The sequence below is a fragment of the Mya arenaria genome, chromosome 13, assembly GCF_026914265.1.
Source record: "Mya arenaria isolate MELC-2E11 chromosome 13, ASM2691426v1".
Taxonomy (NCBI): domain Eukaryota; kingdom Metazoa; phylum Mollusca; class Bivalvia; order Myida; family Myidae; genus Mya; species Mya arenaria.
This window is the reverse complement of record NC_069134.1, coordinates 42,410,765-42,429,671: the sequence shown is the minus strand read 5'-3', so window position 1 is coordinate 42,429,671 and position 18,907 is coordinate 42,410,765. Positions and strand designations below refer to the sequence as shown.

At 34.1% G+C, this 18,907-nt stretch overlaps 2 protein-coding genes across 2 annotated transcripts; both read left to right on the top strand.

The window, feature by feature from the left end:
* The first annotated feature begins 2,912 nt into the window (after nt 1-2,912).
* Nucleotides 2,913-5,673, top strand: LOC128214642 (E3 ubiquitin-protein ligase TRIM33-like). Its single transcript, XM_052921206.1, has 2 exons — nt 2,913-3,078; nt 3,393-5,673. The coding sequence occupies exon 2, from the start codon at nt 3,461-3,463 to the stop codon at nt 4,415-4,417; it is 957 nt and encodes a 318-aa protein (XP_052777166.1). The 5' UTR covers nt 2,913-3,078; nt 3,393-3,460; the 3' UTR covers nt 4,418-5,673.
* Nucleotides 5,674-14,191: 8,518 nt separating this feature from the next.
* Nucleotides 14,192-17,001, top strand: LOC128214388 (E3 ubiquitin-protein ligase TRIM71-like). Its single transcript, XM_052920829.1, has 2 exons — nt 14,192-14,348; nt 14,630-17,001. Exon 2 carries the CDS (start codon nt 14,705-14,707, stop codon nt 15,986-15,988), a length of 1,284 nt encoding a protein of 427 aa, XP_052776789.1. The 5' UTR covers nt 14,192-14,348; nt 14,630-14,704; the 3' UTR covers nt 15,989-17,001.
* The last annotated feature ends 1,906 nt before the right edge of the window (nt 17,002-18,907 follow it).

The following is an 18,907-nucleotide window of genomic DNA, read 5'->3' as shown; positions in this document are numbered from 1 at the left end:
AACCAGTCAGGTTCAACACGAAGAGAACCATGGCGTCAGAACTAAACAAACATACGCAGGTGTTGACAACATCCGGTAAGCTGACTTCATCAGCCTCCGTGTTACACCTGCAATACATTATCTGTGTGTTAATCATCACATTACTTTAATTGTTTAATATGGACTAAGGTGTTTATTGTGGGTAAAAAGGTTTCACTCTTAATCTATGTAGTGCATATTTGTAATGAGTCACTATGGACCTATTTTCAGAATTAATGTTTTAATCATGGACCCTCTTAAAACACATGTATTAACAACCAATGTTTTGTTATACACGTGTGACGAGGAAACGGCAACGTTTAAAGTAATATGTTTTTTGGATTCATGAAATTTCTAATTTATTATATAAGTATAATAATATGCAAACTATAGTTGTGCATCCAAGAAGTTTTTAACATGCAAATTTGAGCGACACATAATAAACAAGGGACAAGAAAGGTTTCCTTTACAGTATACATTGTATGCTAGTTTATTACTTATCTTTCCTTTTGTTAGCAGGACCTAAAGATTGCCATTTCATATTTGAAGACTGTAACGACTCTAATAACAAATCATACTTTTCCGTCTCAAACAACATTCTAAAATCATTCAATGAAACATTTCTTTGTAATTATTAAACTAAATATATAAAAAATAAAAGTATTTTAATTGAAAAAGGAATTTCAATTCTTAGTGCAAAAAAAAAATCAGATTGGAAAAGGAATTACATACTTAATACAATTACACTTATAAATAAGTGTTAAATTACAAAAAAATGTTGTTGAGCGTCATGAAACATGAGATTTAATATTGATTATGTGGGCTTTGATTTTTCGTATTTAGCAGTTTAAACAGAGCCAAGATGTTTGCCTCAATGTAAAATCGCAATCAGTTTCACCGAGTGAGCACCCAAAGCTATATTTCATGCGTGGGTTAGCCTTAAGTGAAATGTTTACTTTTGGTGTTCAAATATATTGTGGTCCTACACGAACACATCTTATTTAAGTATATACCTAAAAAAGTTTTAAAAGAACAATTAATTGCAACGTTTTTGCAACAGTCAAGTAGCATTTTTATTTCACTGATAAATCTCTATATACCACCGGAAGGCATACAATAAAGAATATTATTTTAGGCACAGTATTAAAACTATCATGAAATCTAATATATTTACAACATGATCTTGACAGGGTTTATGTTAGGACTGGGCCACTCTTTTTGAGTTACATTTAAACCAGCCTTTGTAACAAATGTGCGGGGGGGGGGGGCACAACAGTGTTTGTTGGAGTGGGGCTATTTATGTAAATGGAGCTGAGCGCTCTTTTGAAGGTCCATGGAATCAACCTTTTTAGGAGAGAGAGGAGAGGTGAGTTTGGGACTGGGCAGTTAGGGGAATAACTAGCCTTAATGTCTGAAGAAGGCAACAGGGTCCCGGCAGGCTCTATTTATGGAGCAGGCGCTTTATTGGCAGACTTTCCGGCGCGGAATTGAATTCATTGAAAACTGTCTGCATTCTCATTGGAAATCAATGTAAAACCTCTTATATTACTAATTGTAAGCGTAAGCTGAACAATCAAAATTTTAATTATTTTTTCAATAACTTTCAAGATGACCAATTTTTTACCTATAACATGTGGTGACAACTAGAGTAGAGTAGATGTAATAGTTTCTGCTTATTTTACCGTAAGTGTACCCATGGCACGCTGAAGCACTTGCCAAGAGAGAAGTGGGTGAAGTAATTGTTTTGTACCATGTTGTCAAGGACATCGTTGAATAACTAGCTAGCCACAACAATGCGCGTATAGGGAACTTTTTTAACATTTGGATATTCATTTTGTAAGACTCTGAAGCGGCTGTTTATATGGACTAAATAACTAGCGTGCGGTATTAGTGAATAGAGTTGTAATGTATCGGCAATTCGCACTCTCAGACATGGCACAAGTGAAGCATTTCGAAATGCCGAAGATTTTACATATTTAAACAATGAACAATATTTGACGTTGCATTAAAGTGCAATTCATGAGCTAGATAACAGACTTCTTAAATATAAAAGTTGATAATGAACAAAAACGCTAACCTGATGGTGCGAGATATTTATTAACAAATGCACATTTTGTGTTATAATTCCAGCCCATTGAGCAGTAAGGGTACCACTTCCTAATCGTAATGGAGATCCATATAATAAGAAAGATGTTCTGGGTTACATTTTAATCATACACATTAACGGGTATGGTAACGAAATGAGGTTATAACAAATATTCGGATAAATATTGAAAACAAATCTAACAAACCGAAAAAAAGTAGATTGGCTGTTAGGGAATAGAACGTGTCCAGGCGTTCAAACGAAATGGTGGTTCAGGTACACATACGTAGGATAGAATATTATGTTAAACACATGGTTACTAATTTTATGTAATTAAAAGGGATTGGAGGATGAGGCCGATTTGAATGCGTCCTCGTGTATATCGTTGTATCGAAGACTTTTTTAATTCTCAGATCATTCATGCAAACTATACCATAAAACCTTGTCAGTTCACATGAAAATGTGAAAGCCCGAGTCCGATTTAACATACAAGCCAGTACAGTCCATCTAAATGTTCAGAAACAATTCAACATCACTGGTCTGAAATTACTGGCTTTTCAGACAAATTTGTTTAGAAAATACTTGTTTAAACTAATATTTAAACTAATATTAAACAATTAATTATTTTTTTTAAATCATCGTGCATGTTCCTTTCGTCTTTTTCTTGAAAATAAGCAGCATAGTTTAAATGTACGGTATGCAATGCCTGCATAATTTAAATGTATTTTCTGGTTAGTGTTTCATCGCATAACTCACAATGACAAATACACACAGATAAAACCTCAAACTATGCTATGCAAATCTGCTTAAAGCGACCTACTTTCAATACATTTCTTGATCGATATAGCCGTACTTTTATCGTACATGTGTAAACATCTCGCGTGATTTTACTGCACAACCACGGGTGACAATACGGATATTTTAAATGTGTTTCACGATTTCAATATGAAGTGATATGTTAATATATACATCTTAAGGTACGGCATTTAATCGTCATAACATTTTATAAACTCATACAAAAGTTCCAAGACCATAATTGAGCATGATTATGACCATTTTGTATACCCAATGTCGTTTGGGCCGTTGCCATGAGCGTATAAACAAGGTTTATTTTTAACTGTAGTTTTCATTGTTTTATTGTTTTTATAAATGCGTTGGGGCTGTTTCAGTTCTTTTGTTTTGTTTTTCAAATCAAATTTAATTCAGATACCATACTGCCAACATGTAGTTTTATATATATATATTTTCAAACCGGCCATTTTTATTACTATTAATTTACTTTCTGTTTTAGGCCTCCCAAATTACAGAACTGACTTTACCACCAATATACCATCAGTATTGTGACCAAAGCAATCGAACATGGAGTTAGCAGGTCGACTACATTTAGATGATGAAGTACCCGGACGGTACAAAGACTCGGATGAAGTATTTTCATTATTCTGCCATCCCTGTAACGATGAAGGGGATAAACACAAAGCAGAAGGTTTTTGTTGCCAGTGCCACCAATTCTTATGCAAAACATGCATCAAATTTCACAGACGAAACAAAATGACCAAAGAACATGAAATTCTTGACGAGCACAACATGCCTTCATCGAAGGAAATGCTCGTTGAAACTGACACTGAGTGTAATAAATTTTGCAATGATCACCCAACAGAACGTATTAAATATTACTGCGCAGTGCACAATGAATTTGGATGCGGCGATTGCATGATACCAAGACATTGTAGCTGCAAACCGAGGAATATAGGGAAAATTTCAAATGACTTTCTCAAAGGGCAAGAATATAAAGACTTACAACAAGAAATAAAAAATATTAACTTGCATTGTTCGGACATGGGTAAGCGCTTGACGAAAAGTATTCAGATTGCTGAAGAAGACATTGAAGAGGCCATGAAGTGTGTTGAAAAGTTAAAAGCTGAACTAGTTTCACACCTTGAGGCAGAAAAACAAAGGTTGAAATCTGAATTTGAGTCGTTAAAATCAGAGTATAGATCAGCAGTAGAAGAAACATCAAAACAGGTACATGACGTGAATATACTTTCATTAGATATGATGGATAAATTAGATTCTGATAAACATAGCCCATATCAGATTTTCATGGCTTCAAAGCAAATGAAAGGAGAAATTTCAAAAACAAAATTGATTAAAGACAACATTGCCGTAGTGGTGAAACAATATCAAATAGGAATTGCATTTCATCCTAATTGCATTTTTGATGACTTCACATCCAGCAAGCAGTCTCTCGGAAACGTTGTACAATCCAAAAAAGTTGTAAATCCAAAAAAGGCGTTGCATTGGGTGAATGCAACTTAGAAAGATCTAACTGCATAGACATTCTTGCTTCCATATACTCAAGATCATGCCGAGTCACAGGATGCGTAAAGATCTCGGATGACAAAGTGTTGATAGTTGACGCATATAACAATGATGTGAAACTTGTAGATATTTTGCAACAACGAATTGTTTGCAACGTATGTTTAAATCATCAGCTTTGGGATATCGCTGCATTGCCTGATAAAGAAGCCGCTGTTACGACACGGACTTCTAAAACAATAGAAATAGTGTCCTATAAGCAGGATACTCTTAAATACGTCCGTAGCATACCTGTAAAAGGTATTTCCTTTGGCATTGACTATCGGAACAGACAATTGATTGTTACTTATGTTGAGCCTACAGATATAGAAATCATGGACATGGCCGGGAATGTTTTACGTCACATGCTGGATAAAGACATTCGAGCCATTGCCGCAAAAAGACCCCTATATGTTGCTTTCAGTAAAATATTTGATGGTATAATTCTTCCTGACTTAAATGGGAATACAGTCACAGCTTTAGACCTCGAATTTAAGCCAATGTGGACATATTCAGACATCGATTTAAAAGGGCCGCGAAGTCTTATGATTGCACCAGATGGAAATATCCTGGTTTGTTGTTACAACAGTAATAATATTCATATCATTTCTAACAAAGGCGAGAAAATTAAAGTTATATTAAGGAAAGAGGATGGAATTAACAATCCGTATGCAGCTGCTGTAATTGGACGTACTCTGCTGGTGACAGAGAATGGAAACGAGTTAAAGTTATACAAGATCACAAATTAAGAAAAATAATGAAACCGTGTTATGTATTCAGGTCCTGAGACAGGTCCACAGATAGCATCATACGCTTGTGTTATCGATGCCATTGTGCATGTTTCATACACCTACCGTAGAAATGGAAACGATCGTGTTTTTGAGAAAATAATGAAGTTATTGGAACTTTCATGTCAAACATGTTCATTGAAAGTCATTATCGATGTATATGAATTTCCTATAATGATATCATGTTTTTAACAGAAACCCTTTGTTTTATCTTATTGTTTTATTGCCAAAACCATAGTACTTGTACAGTAGTAGGGATTCCAAGAAATTACTTTCGAAATATACTGTTTTATATGACTTGAACTGTATGATTTAGTTTGAACGCAAATATAAACACTAATACATACAATATGTTGTAATTTCTTTATTCAAAATAAACACTACATATATCATAAAATCCTCTGTGTGGGATATTGTACTTCTGTACAATATAAGTAATAAAATATACAAATTACTCTAAATTATGTTTTTGTCTGAAATTCGAAGTATCAAAATCTGATACCTTGGGGCTAATTTCTCATTCTGAATGAAAGTAAGATTTTATTTTATAAAAAAAAATACATTGAAATTTAAGCTCTTGTATAGATGTCTGCCTCTCACCAAAGAGTTCAAACTCCATCAGGTACATACTCTTGGTCTCTCAAAATGGGGAAAATACTAGTTTTACCAAGGAATGTTCCATAACAACTGGATCAGTACCTGTCGTCACAATTATCCTTAGACGAATTAGGTTTTTTAGAACAATATTAAGTTATGAATAATTCATATATATGATGATGTAGAAGACCCATACCTTCTAATCCTCCCCTTTAGCGATGTGTAATGTGAACCCTACATACTCAATGTCCCAGTCTGAAGCAAATAACGACTAGAGTAAAAACATCCACTGAAACTTCTAAGTATATGTATCTTCCATCAATCAAATTTAATATTGACTAAATCTATAGTCAGTACAAAATGGAATCATTTATAATTATTTCTTTATAAATCACGTATAATTAACATAGCAAATTAAGTCATTTCAAAATACATGATGTACACGCCGACAAACACTCAATAAAGCACAACACTTCATTAAACAACAGTTATTTCATTTTTTACCATAATGAAAAGATAATATACCTTTTTGCAACTAATAATATGAACCTTTAAAGAGTTGCACTTTGTATTTATGCTTAAATGTGTTTAACCTTTGAGCATTTCGTATTTCATCGGGAATAGTATTCCAAACCTTCAATAAAATACGAAAAAGAATCCATGGACTAGTTAGTTCGTGGTATTTATCATACTAAATTTTGTTTTAAAGTTGATCTTAGAGAATAGCGTTCATTATTTGCAAAGATTTGCAATTCAGACATATACCTCGGGGCCATTCCATTAAGGGTATTATAGACAAGGGTTGCACAGTGGTATTTACACTTGTACATCTGTCTGTAAACGTTAGCAACTGAAGTTCTTGTAACAATCCGTTTGAAGATGATCGTTTAGGAATTTTAAGAATGATTTTAACTTTATATATGTGACTTAAGTTTGTTTCCTTTGCCCCAAATATGACAACAATAATCAAATATTGGAAGGATATAATTGTGACGACAGGTACTGTTTCTGCTGTTATGGAACATTCCTTGGCAAAACTAGTAGTCTGTCCAGTTTGAAAGACCAAGAGTATGTACCTGATGGAGTTTGAACTCCCAAACTCTTTGGTGAGAGACAGACATTTAAACCAGTCAGGTTCAATTAGAGGGGAAACATGGCGTCAGAACTAAACACACATAAGGTAGGTGTTGACAACATCCGGTAAACTGGCTTCTTCTACATGCTTGTTACACCTGCAATACATTCTCTGTGTGTTAACCATCACATTACTTTCATTGTTTAATACGGACTTAGGTGTTTATTGTGTGTAAAAAGGATTATTAACAATCATGATTTTGTTCTCTACATGTGACGATGAAACGGCAACATTTCAAGTGATATGAATTCTGGATCCATGAAATTTCCAATCTATTATGTAAGTATACAAAAATAATAGAAACTCAAACTATACTTGTGTATCCAAATAAACTGAACCATTCACATTTAAGCGGCACATAAATAAACAAGGGACAAGAAAGGTTTTCGTTACAGTATACATTCTATGCTAGTGTATTACTTATCTTTCCTTTTGTGAGCAGGACCAAGTAGGAGCTCTGATTGTCATTTCATGTTTGAAGACTGTAACAACAAATTATACTTTTCCTTCTGAAACAAAATTCTAAAAGCTTTCAATGAAACATTTCTAAAAAAAACCTTTCACTTGGAAAATGAATTACAATACTTATTGCAAATGCACTTACAAGAAAGTTTTAAATTACAGGAACATGTTGTTGAATCTAATAAAGCATGAGTTTTAATAGTCGTGATGTTGGTTTTGATATTTTATATTTAGCAGTTTAAATAGAGGATAGTTGTTTATTTCGGTGTAAAATCGCAATAAATTTCACTGAGTGAGCAAACAAAGCTATATTTCAGGAGTGGGGTAGCCTCATTTAAAATGTTAACTTTTGGTGTTCAAATATATTTTGATCTTGCACTGGAACATTTTATTTTATTATATATGCATAAGAAAGTTATAAAAAAAATTTTGGAGCTCCAAATTGAATGCGAACTTGAAGTCATTTCGGAAATGACTTCTTTAAAATTGTGTCCGCTGACGTTTAATTTAATCGAAAGCGGGCTTTAATTTCAAAGCAGCTACAACTATCAGATTGAAAGTCTCACTGTTTTCAAAAGTGAAAGAGCTTTTTTATTTCACTGATACATTTCTATATTCCACTGAGAAGCATATGAGAAAGACATTTTACAAGTGTGAGCTTATTGCACTCCACTAAAGACACACTATTAAAAATATCTTGAAAACTTATATATTTTCAGTGTTAGCTTTGAATGTTCATGTTTAACATTGAATATCCCAAAATGGCATCACCAGCAAGAAGTCATGCAGTTCCATCTCAGAATCGTTTTCAAACTTCTACTGAATACTCCCCTTGACCCCTGGACTTAGATACACCGGGAACGCTTCATCCTGTAGGTGAAAATACTTGTATACTACGTTTATCATATGTCTATATTATAAATGTATTGTACATGTGCACGTTGTACGAGTTTTAACACAGTATGGTATAAACTATAAAAACTTACATCACATGTAGTATCACTATTTGAAGAGGCGAATCTTCTTTGTCACACCTCAATTCAAAGTTAGGGGTGGGTCTTTTGAAGTTCCATTTAAAACAGCCTTTGTACCAAAATGTATGCACTAACGAGTGTTGGATGGAGTGAGGCTATATTGAAATGGAGGTCCATGGAATCCACCTTTTTAGGAGAGAGTGGAGAGGTGAGCTTGGAACTGGGCAGGAACGGGGGATAACTAACCTCGATGTTTCAGTAAAGCAACTGGGTTCTGGCAGGTTCTATGAATAGAGTAGGAGCTCTCACTTAAAGATGTCCATGGAACCAGCCCGAGATTGAAATGCGGGTATTATATTCGTTTAAATCTTTAGCTACCAGAGAATAAATGAAAACTATTTTGTATTCCACGTAGTTTATGCATACATGTTTATTTTAGGCAAAATATTTGTAATTGTAAGATTTTCCGGAGTGGAAACTGCCTATCAATCACTATTTAAATAGGGTTTTTTCTATAACTTTTAGGATGAACAATTTTGTACCAATAGCATGGTGACTAGAGTAGAGTATATGTAATAGTTACTGCTTATTTTACCGTAAGTGTACCCATGGCACGCTGAAGCGCTTGTCAAGAGAGTAGTGAGTGAAGTAATTGTTTTTGCTATGTTGTCAAGGACAACGTAGAATGTCGTTTTCTAATTCTGCGCAATTGTAAGGCAGTCGAGGGTGATCTCAATTTTGTTATCTATATCCTCATTTAAATATTTGTATTGCAGACCTTTCCATTTCTTTGATCATTCACGCAAACTACACCATACACAAGAGCTGTCGTGGGACAGCGCGATCGACTATTCGCTACTCTGCCATAAAAATAAATACAATAATGGTATGCCTGTCAAAAGAAATAAAAAAATCAAATTGAAAAGTAAACAAAAAACGCCGCAATCTAACGACACCAGTTTTCTATGTTTTTTGCTTTATTATTAGTAACATTGACCTTGACCTTGACCATAACTCTCATGGCCGCAATCACAAATCCATGAAAGGTCGCTATAAACTTTTTATATATACCTAATTAAATCGCAATATGTCAACCATAACCAAAGTTATTAAGTTCTAACTATTTTGCTACTTTAAGTAACACAGTGACCTGCACCTTGGCCTTAGGGGCCCTAAATGAGATCCCATGAAAGATTTACATACACTCTTCCTATTTACCAAGTTTGGTCTCTAAATGCCAAACCTTACTAAAATTATTCGATGCCATAGGTGAGTTTGATATGACATCCCGCCGGCCCGGCCAAACAAAGACGTACGTCATTCTAATAACCAGGTTTCATTTTGGGAAAGTCTGGTTTAACATACAATAATGTGCAAACAAAAAGAAAGAAAAAAGTAAAGAAAGAGTAAATCAAGTGCCATAATTGTCAATTAGAGTTAATATTGTGTTATGTAATCTAATTGAGTGATGGACGTTACCAACTGTGTGAAGTATTAAGCCAATTGAATGAAGTGTATAGCAGTATTTAGTGAAAATGACCCGATGTTCCCTGAATGTGACACTCTTATTCAAAATCAAAACATGCACATGTATAACAAACATCAATTTTGACTGATAAACCTTGAACTACTACTAAATAATACAATTATGAAAAATATTTACTACTGATTACAAGATTGTAACCGTGTTTTTAATTGCATAGAGCGCAAAAATATTAAATGATTGGTGAATGCTAAAAGATTTACCGTGATCTACTATATTCTCCTAAGGTAAAAATACTGTATTTTATGCACGTTTCTTTCAACTCGGTATACTTCATAAGAACCATTAATTTTGACATTTATTCATCCTTTTTAGAATATTAAAACAATATTATTAATTGTGGTAAATCTAACGTGGGAGTAAGAGTGCATCTTTAAACTTTAGCTAAGTTCCCACGTCAATCAAGGGCAATTGTTTGTATTTAAAATGAAATGGTGCTAAGTAACTTAATTGTAAGATGGTTTTCAATGATTGTGTGAAGTATTAAGTCAAATGATTGAAGTGTATAGAAGTTATAAGTAAAAATCCCAACTTGCCCTAAAGCTTTTATATGACAATTCAATTCAATTCAATATAATAGTTTATTAGCACAAACATTCAAGTTCATCGCCTTTACTTCTGGCGGTAACATTTATTTACATACATGAGAAGAGCATGATATTATAATACACAGATTAATAACACTATTAGGATATTGATAATTCACGTAAAAAAAGTAATTATTAACGTGAAATTGCTTGAACAGTGGCGTACCTTAATCATTACAGAACAATATCTGTAAATTGACCACCCTCGCTAATGCGGTCAGGCATGTTTTGACAGTAGCGGGTATGTTAGTGATGAAAAGTGATTGTTGTAAGGCCACTGTTCAGAGCATAATTATTATTTGTTTTAGTTCACTGATCACACTTAAAAATAAAATAAAAATAAAAAAAACAACAACAACAAAAACACACAATTGTTTCAAAAGCAAGCAATAATAGCAATACAAAAAAATATATAATAAAATAAACATTAATTGGTTTATGATACTTTCTTGTCTTAAAGTTGAAAGATATACATATTTAGCAAGTTTAATTTTTGTATTATTCTGCTCAGCTGACATTAATAATTTAAATTTTTGCATTGTGGGCCAATGATAAAAATATCTAGGTAAGCATTCAATCTGTATATCTCTGTAAAAAGGAAATACAAGCACAAAGTGAAACTTATCTTCAACAACATTCATTTGACAAAATTTACATTTACGTTCAGATTGTTCTATATTTCCAAAACGGCCTTCTTCGATTGCAAGTTTGTGAGCTGAGCATCTTAATCTGGTTAGCGAAATACGATGCTTGTCGTTTTTAATACAATTAAGATAATACTTGTAACCAAATCTACGCTTTATACTACAATAAGTTTTTAATTTGGATGACGTGTCTAATAAAGAAAACCAGTGTTGACAATACTGATCATGTAATCTTTTTATGACACTGTTTAATTGAAGAACGGAAATGTCATTATTGTTCCATAAATAACTAAAACCCAAACTATTAAGCAATTGCTTTACCTCTAATGTCCATGACCCACGAATATTATTATTTACTTGATCCCAATACACTTCATGTACCAAAGAACCGTGATGCTCAGTTAAAATTTTGCACCAATATTTCGCTATTTACGTGCAATATCTAAGGGAAACCTCCCAAGCTCACCATAAACAGAAGCGTTTGTGGTTTGAATTCTCACCTTTAATACCTGTTTAAGAAATTTTAAATATATTCTTTCCATGTCCGGGGCTTTATGAGAACCCCATATTTCTGCTCCATGATTAAATATAGGCATGATCATGCTGTCAAATAGTTGAAGTTTTTCATTTATCCCCAGTGACACAACGTCAAAAAGTGAATTCAGTGAATAAATAGCCTTTAATGCCTGGTCGGCTAAAGCCTTTTGCGACTGATAAAATTTGCCATTTGAAGATAGCGTGACTCCTAGATATGTAAATTTTGATACACAAGTAAGCCTATTATTATCGTAAAATATATCAATGCTTTCAACTCGAGTTCCCAATTTGCAAACCATTGCTACAGTTTTCTTGGTGTTAACAGTGATATACCATTTTTGCAATAATCATGAAGCTTGTTTAAGAGTATTTGTAAGCCAGAAGCAGAGTATGAAAACAAAACAGTGTCATCTTCAAACAACAGAAGGAATATCTGTAATTCGTTAAGTGACACAGTATCAGCAGCATCATCATATATATGGGAAGACATATCATTTATAAACATAATGAACAGACGTGGCGACAAGGTTTCCCCCTGTTTAACACCCATATAACTTTCAAAATAATCCGAGCAATTGCCACTTGACCGAACACATATTTTGACAGACTATTACATAGATTGTAACATTTTAACAAATTTTGAGGACACATTATTGTTGAGGAGCTTAAACCATATGCCGTTTCTGTAAACTAGATCAAACGCCTTTTTAAAGTCTACGAATGCGCAATAAAGCTTTCGTCGTTCATGTTGTATAACTTTGTTAATAATTGATTGTAAAAGAAAAATGCAATCAACTGTACTTTCATTTTTCCTAAACCCCAAATTGATATCGTGTTAGTATATCGTTATTTTCTGCCCATTTTCTTAGCCGAGTATCTAACATAAGTGAAAATATTTTAGAGAACATACTAGTAAGCATTATTCCTCTGTAATTATCAACTATATTTTTATCACCTTTTTTAGGAACAGGTATCAAAATGCCTTTCGTCCATGATTCAGGATAAGAACCCGTATTGTATATATGATTAAAAAGTGTATCGGTGCTAAAATATATTTTGACTCAATGAATATATTGGGGGTTAACAGATCACAACCGGGCCTTTTTCCTCGCTTTAGACTATTAAAGCCTTAATAACATCATCGACAATAAAATCACAGTCAAGCTGATCTATTATTTGATCACCAAACGTGTCATTATTTATAACGTTTTCGACATCATTATCAGTGAAGGATTCAGAATCAGAAAATAAAGTTTTGAAATGTTCATAAAATTCCTGTGAAGAAAGATCGCTATTGTTATTCTTATATTTATTTTTAAATTTGCGAATAAGATCCCAGAACTGCTTGGGATTATTCGTTGCTGTATTATTTAGCGTTCCACGTTGACTTCGATTATATTTAAATTTAGCGCGACGCTTTGCCTGTCGAAACAAACGACGCTTACCAATAACCAAATTAATGCATTCAGTTGTCCTAAGTCTACGGCATTGCTTGTTCGCATACTTTAGATCACGCCTAGCTTGTTCGCACTCATCCGTATACCACGGACTTACATGCTTTCTCCGAGGGGTATTAAGAGTTGTGTTTACAATGCGTTTTGTAACCCCAAATACACTAAATGCACTTGTATACAGCACCTCTGCAAAAGTATTTATACCATTATTTATATCAACATTAGATGATACAATATTGGAGACAATTTCATTAAGATGGTTTTCTTCATTTAACAATATTTCTTTAAAATTTTCAGCTTTCATATTATCCCATACTAATTTATCCATGCAAACAGGGTCGGTATTTTCATTAAGATGATTTAACATAACCTTAAAATTGATCTGTATTGACACAATGTGCCCTAAAACCGTAGTTCCTAAGTCAATCAGGGCAATAATTTGAATTAAGAATAATGAAGAAATGTATGACCTCACTGTGTAATGGTACTGAAAAACTGTGTGTGAGGTATAAAGTAAATTAGATGGAATTATATTGGAGTTATAAGTGGAAATGCCATTTTGCCCAAAAACCTTAACCAGCGACACCGAGGCGAGTTGTTAAGACTCCTTATTCTTCGAATAGGCTAGCTTAAAAGATATAAATTATGGCAGTCTACATGAAAATGTTAAAAACATATTTTTCATGCTGACTAGCCATGCTTTCCATCTTAATGGTCTTGATACGTAGATCAGAATCACATTAACATCAATGGTCTGCATTTACCGACATTTTAGACGAGTTTGTTTAGTAAACACTGTTAAACTAGTTTTAAACAATTAAAAATGAAATTTAAATGATCGTGTGTGCTCCTATGGTCTTTATTCAAAACATTAAAATGAATCATAAGTGAAAACTGTTTCATCGAAAATGACATACACACACAAATGAAGTCTCATATTACGCAATGCAGATTTGCATTCAGCGATCTTCTTCTATACAAAGCGTCCGATGTATTTCTCTACCAAAATTAACCGAGCGTGTATTCGATCGGCGTCTAGACTTACTGACAATATATTGTACATGTATATATATCTCGGGTGATTTTACCGCATTCGTGTTGATCATGGCTAACAAATATGGATATTTAAAACGTGTTTTACGAATATCAATGTTAATGTACACATCCCAAGGTAAGGAGTTCGTGACGACATTTTATATACTCATACAAAAATTAAAAAACAATCGTTGACCCAATGATCAAAACAATTTTCCACACCCAATATATATTGGGGGTTTGAAAAAGACGTTGGGACTATACCAATTTTTTGTTTGTGTTTTATTTCTTCAGAGGAAGGTTTTATTGCAATTTCCGCAATCTTTTAACTAAGCGTTTATGCTGCCAGCGTGTGGTTTTTATTTCTTTTTTTTAAACTTGCCATTTTTATAAATACTGATTTACTTCCTGTTTCAGAAATCAAGCTAATCCCGTTTCCAAGCTGACTTTACCTCCAATAGACTATGCAAATTGTGCCCAAAGCTATCGAAAATGGAGGAAGCATGTCGACTAGTTTCAGATGATCAAGTACCCGGTAGGTGCAAAGACTATGATAAAGTTTTGAAATTATTTTGCCAGCCGTGTAACGATGAAGGGGATGAGCACAAAGCAAACGGTTTCTGTCGCCAGTGTCACCAATTCTTATGCAAAACATGCGTAAGGTGTCACAGACGAAACAAAATGACCAAAGCACATGAAATTCTTGACGAGCACAACATGGCTCCATCAATGACACTGGTCGTTAAGCCTGACACTGATTGTAATGAATTGTGCAAGGACCATCCAACAGAACTTATAAAGTATTACTGTGCAGTGCACAATGAATTCGGATGCGGCGATTGCATGATACCATACCATAGTAATTGCAAACCGAGGCATATTGCGGAAGTTTCAAATGACTTTCTCAATGGAAAAGAATATAAAGATTTAAAACAAGAAATAAAAAATATAGACCATCCCTGTTCGGACATGGTTGAGCGCATGACAAAAAGCGTTCATACTACTAAAGCCGACATTATGAAGGCCATGAAAAGATTGCAAAGGCTTAAAGCTGAAATCATTTCACACTTTGAGGCAGAAGAACTTAGGTTGACATCTGAACTTGATTCGGTAGAATCAGAGTCTAAATCAGCAATACAAGAAACATCAGAACGTATGCATGACGTACAGAGGCTTTCATTAGATATGTTGTCTAAATTAGACTCCGAAAAACATAGCCCATATCAGATTTTCAAAGCTTCTAAGCAAATGAAAGAAGGAATTTCAAATGCAAAATCGATTAAAGACAACATTGCCAAAGTGGTTAAACAATGCCAAGAGAGAATTGTATTTCATCCGAATTCCATTTTTGATGATTTTACATTGTGCAAGCAGCCCCTTTGGGAAGTGGTACAAACCAAAACAGTCACATCATTGGGAGATTGCAACTTAGAACGATCTTATTCCATTAACATTTGTACTCCCAAAGACTCAAAATCATGCCGAGTCACAGGATGCGTAATGATCTCGGATGACAAAGTGTTGATAGTCGACGTCAATAACAATGTTTTGAAGCTCGTTGATACTTTGCAACAAATAATTATTTCCGATTTATATATGAGTAAAACCGACTACCTATGGGACATTGCTGCATTGCCAGACAAAAAGGCCGCTGTTACATCACAGACTAATAAAACGATATACATTGTGTCTTATAGGCAGGACACCCTTGTGATCGTCCGTCGCTTTAAAGTTATAAGAATTACTAGCAATTGGTCTAAAAAACTTGTCCAGTAAAAGTAAGTAAATCCTTCTCTCAAAATCATCATAACATTGTATCCTATAAAGTCATATACCCTGCATGGCTTGTTAATTTACAATTTAAACATGTATGTACTATGTTTTATCTCTGATCTGATATTCGCACAAATGATTTTATGCTATGCTTTTATGACAAACAAACGTGTATATATTAATCTCCCAAATGCATGTATCAAATTATTATCTTTCATATGTAATGTGTATACGTTCAGTCGAGTTCTGATAAAAGGTAATTAAAACAGTAGAACATTTTTATGTCGACAGATGGAGGTTATTGCATGTATTCCATCGTTTACAGTATAAATACATATACAATATGTATATTGATAACACAAATCAATGCATATGTAGCCAAACTTTATTTTTCCTTTTTGATATATCATATAATATTTGTGTTGCATTTCAACGACATTTGAATCAAGAAATTTCACTAGTTTTTGTAAATCTTGGCCGGTCTACCATCGAATTTTGTCATCGTTGAACGTTGAAAATTAACGCTGATGACATTTCAACAACAAAATGTTCATCCAAACTGATCAGTGTTAAATTTAGATCAATAACGGGGTCATGTTTTAATGGTTAATAATTTCTGATATAAATATGAATAATTTTCTTGCGACTTTATGGTTCAGTTTTCAACGTTGAAAAATGACCCGACAACACTTGAGTTTGTAAACATAATTGGTCTTATTTGGATGTAAGTTTGATTTCGCTAATCGGATTTCGTCAAATATACAATGCATGTGCGTATACATGAAGTATGGCAAATAGGATTGACTAAGTTTGATATTGAATACCATCCATCAACTTTCAACGAGGGTCATTTTTGCTGTCGAGTTTTCAACCTTTTTATTGCCGATTAATTAAAACAAAATATACTTCACGCTTACAGTCCATTGGAAAAGCATTATCAACAGAAACACATTTGAAAACGAAATGAGCACAAACGAATGCCCTTCCTAGTATGGATACACGTATAAAGCAAAACGAAGGATTGGATTTCAGATTATGTATAGCATGAAATTCCATTTAAAACCACCACAAGGCACTTAAAATCTTGCATTTTAAGTTAACCTTATACTTAAATTAAGCAGTAAATCAGAGTGCAGACACGCGTTGACATAATGAGAAGAAACCCAACTAGAGGCAGCCAACCGATAAGTAATGCTATTTAAAACGCTGTGAGAAAATGAGAATCATATAGAGAAAATGCAAATATAATACTTAAGTTATTTTCAAAACAAGCCGGGTGGAAGGCACGTGTCGGATGACATAGCTATTAAGCTGCATAAGGCATAAAGAATTAATTTGTAAACGAGATTGAAAATGTAAACTGGTATACTGGTAGCACACGAAAAGGTGTGCACTGGAACAAAGTACATGAAAACTGGCTTGAAAGTAGGTACACAACCGATACAAGAAAAAACACCCATAACTTGTAATGGATTAAACAAGGGCTCATAACCGATACCCGATAATCCACCCATTACTCAAGTCTTGTAAATGGTTTAAACAAGGGCTCATAACCGATACCCGAAAATCCACCCATAACTCAAGTCTTGTAAATGGTTTAAACATGGGCTCATAACCGATACCCGAAAATCCACCAAAAAATTTGTGAAGGATTGAACAAGGGCTTATAACCAATGCCCGAATATCCACCCATAACTTAAGTCTTGTAAAGAATTAAACATGGGCTCATAACCGATACCCGAAAATCTACCCATAACTTGTAAAGGATTGAACAAGGGCTCATAACCAATACCCGAAAATCCACCCATAACTTGTTAAGCATTGAACATGGGCTCATAACCGATACCCGAAAATCCAACCATAACTTGTTAAGCATATTGAACAAGGGCTTATAACCAATACTCGAAAATCCAACCATAACTTGCAAAGGATTGAACATGGGCTCATAACCGATACCCGAAAATCCACCCATAACTTGTTAAGCATTGAACATGGGTTCGTAACCGATACGCGAAAATCCACCCATAACTTGTTAAGCATTGAACATGGGTTCGTAGCCGATACCAGATAATCCATCCATCACTTGATAGGGATTTAAAAAAGGCACACAGCCGATACAGGAAAATCCATCTATAATTCAATTTCGTGTGTAGCTGCATACTCTATATAACCAGTCAAAAACTTAACTCATATACGCTACTAATAATTATTTTATGACAAGTGTATGCGGTGAAACTTAGAGCGCAACAATAGGCTATGCGTTGGGAGAATGCACTTTAAGGAAGAAATATTTCCTATTTATGTATGCATTCAACCCATTATCTACGGTACATCGCTGTTTTGCCAAACAATGATGCTGCAGTTACCACATGGATAAATATAACGATAAATGAAGTGTTCAATTTGAAAGAAACATTTGCAGCCACCGGTAGTGGTAAAATACATTTGCGCTGGAATTGACTATTGGGACAGGCAATTAATTGTTGCTTACGTATATCGAACTTTCATGAATAAAAACCATGGACTTGAGTTAGAATGTTTTACGTCGCATGCTGGCTGAAGACTAGCCGTAGTTCCATGAAACCAGCAGCAGTTTTATACCCCAGATTGAAGGATAAACTGTAGACTTTATAATTCCAATACTCAATCAAAGCGCTGATAGCGCTGTATGAACAGGGTTTAATACGGGTTTTCACCATTATGATTTACGATCATGTGTGTATTAATAAGGTGCTGATATGTTGCACAGTGAATCTAAGAGTCCCCGTGTAAAACAACCACAGGGGCCGCTCCAGGTTTATTGAAGCATGGTGGTAAATGAAAAGATAATATTTTATTGACAATTATATTAATGTCGCTGTGTAAGAAGGCAAACAAGGATGGAGAATGTAACTATACTAATCAAACTGTACTCATTAGAAA

What these genes read in the sequence shown, in the direction of transcription:
- LOC128214642 (XM_052921206.1), top strand. Translation starts at nt 3,461, where the DNA reads ATGGAGTTAGCAGGTCGACTACATTTAGATGATGAAGTACCCGGACGG.
- LOC128214388 (XM_052920829.1), top strand. Translation starts at nt 14,705, where the DNA reads ATGGAGGAAGCATGTCGACTAGTTTCAGATGATCAAGTACCCGGTAGG.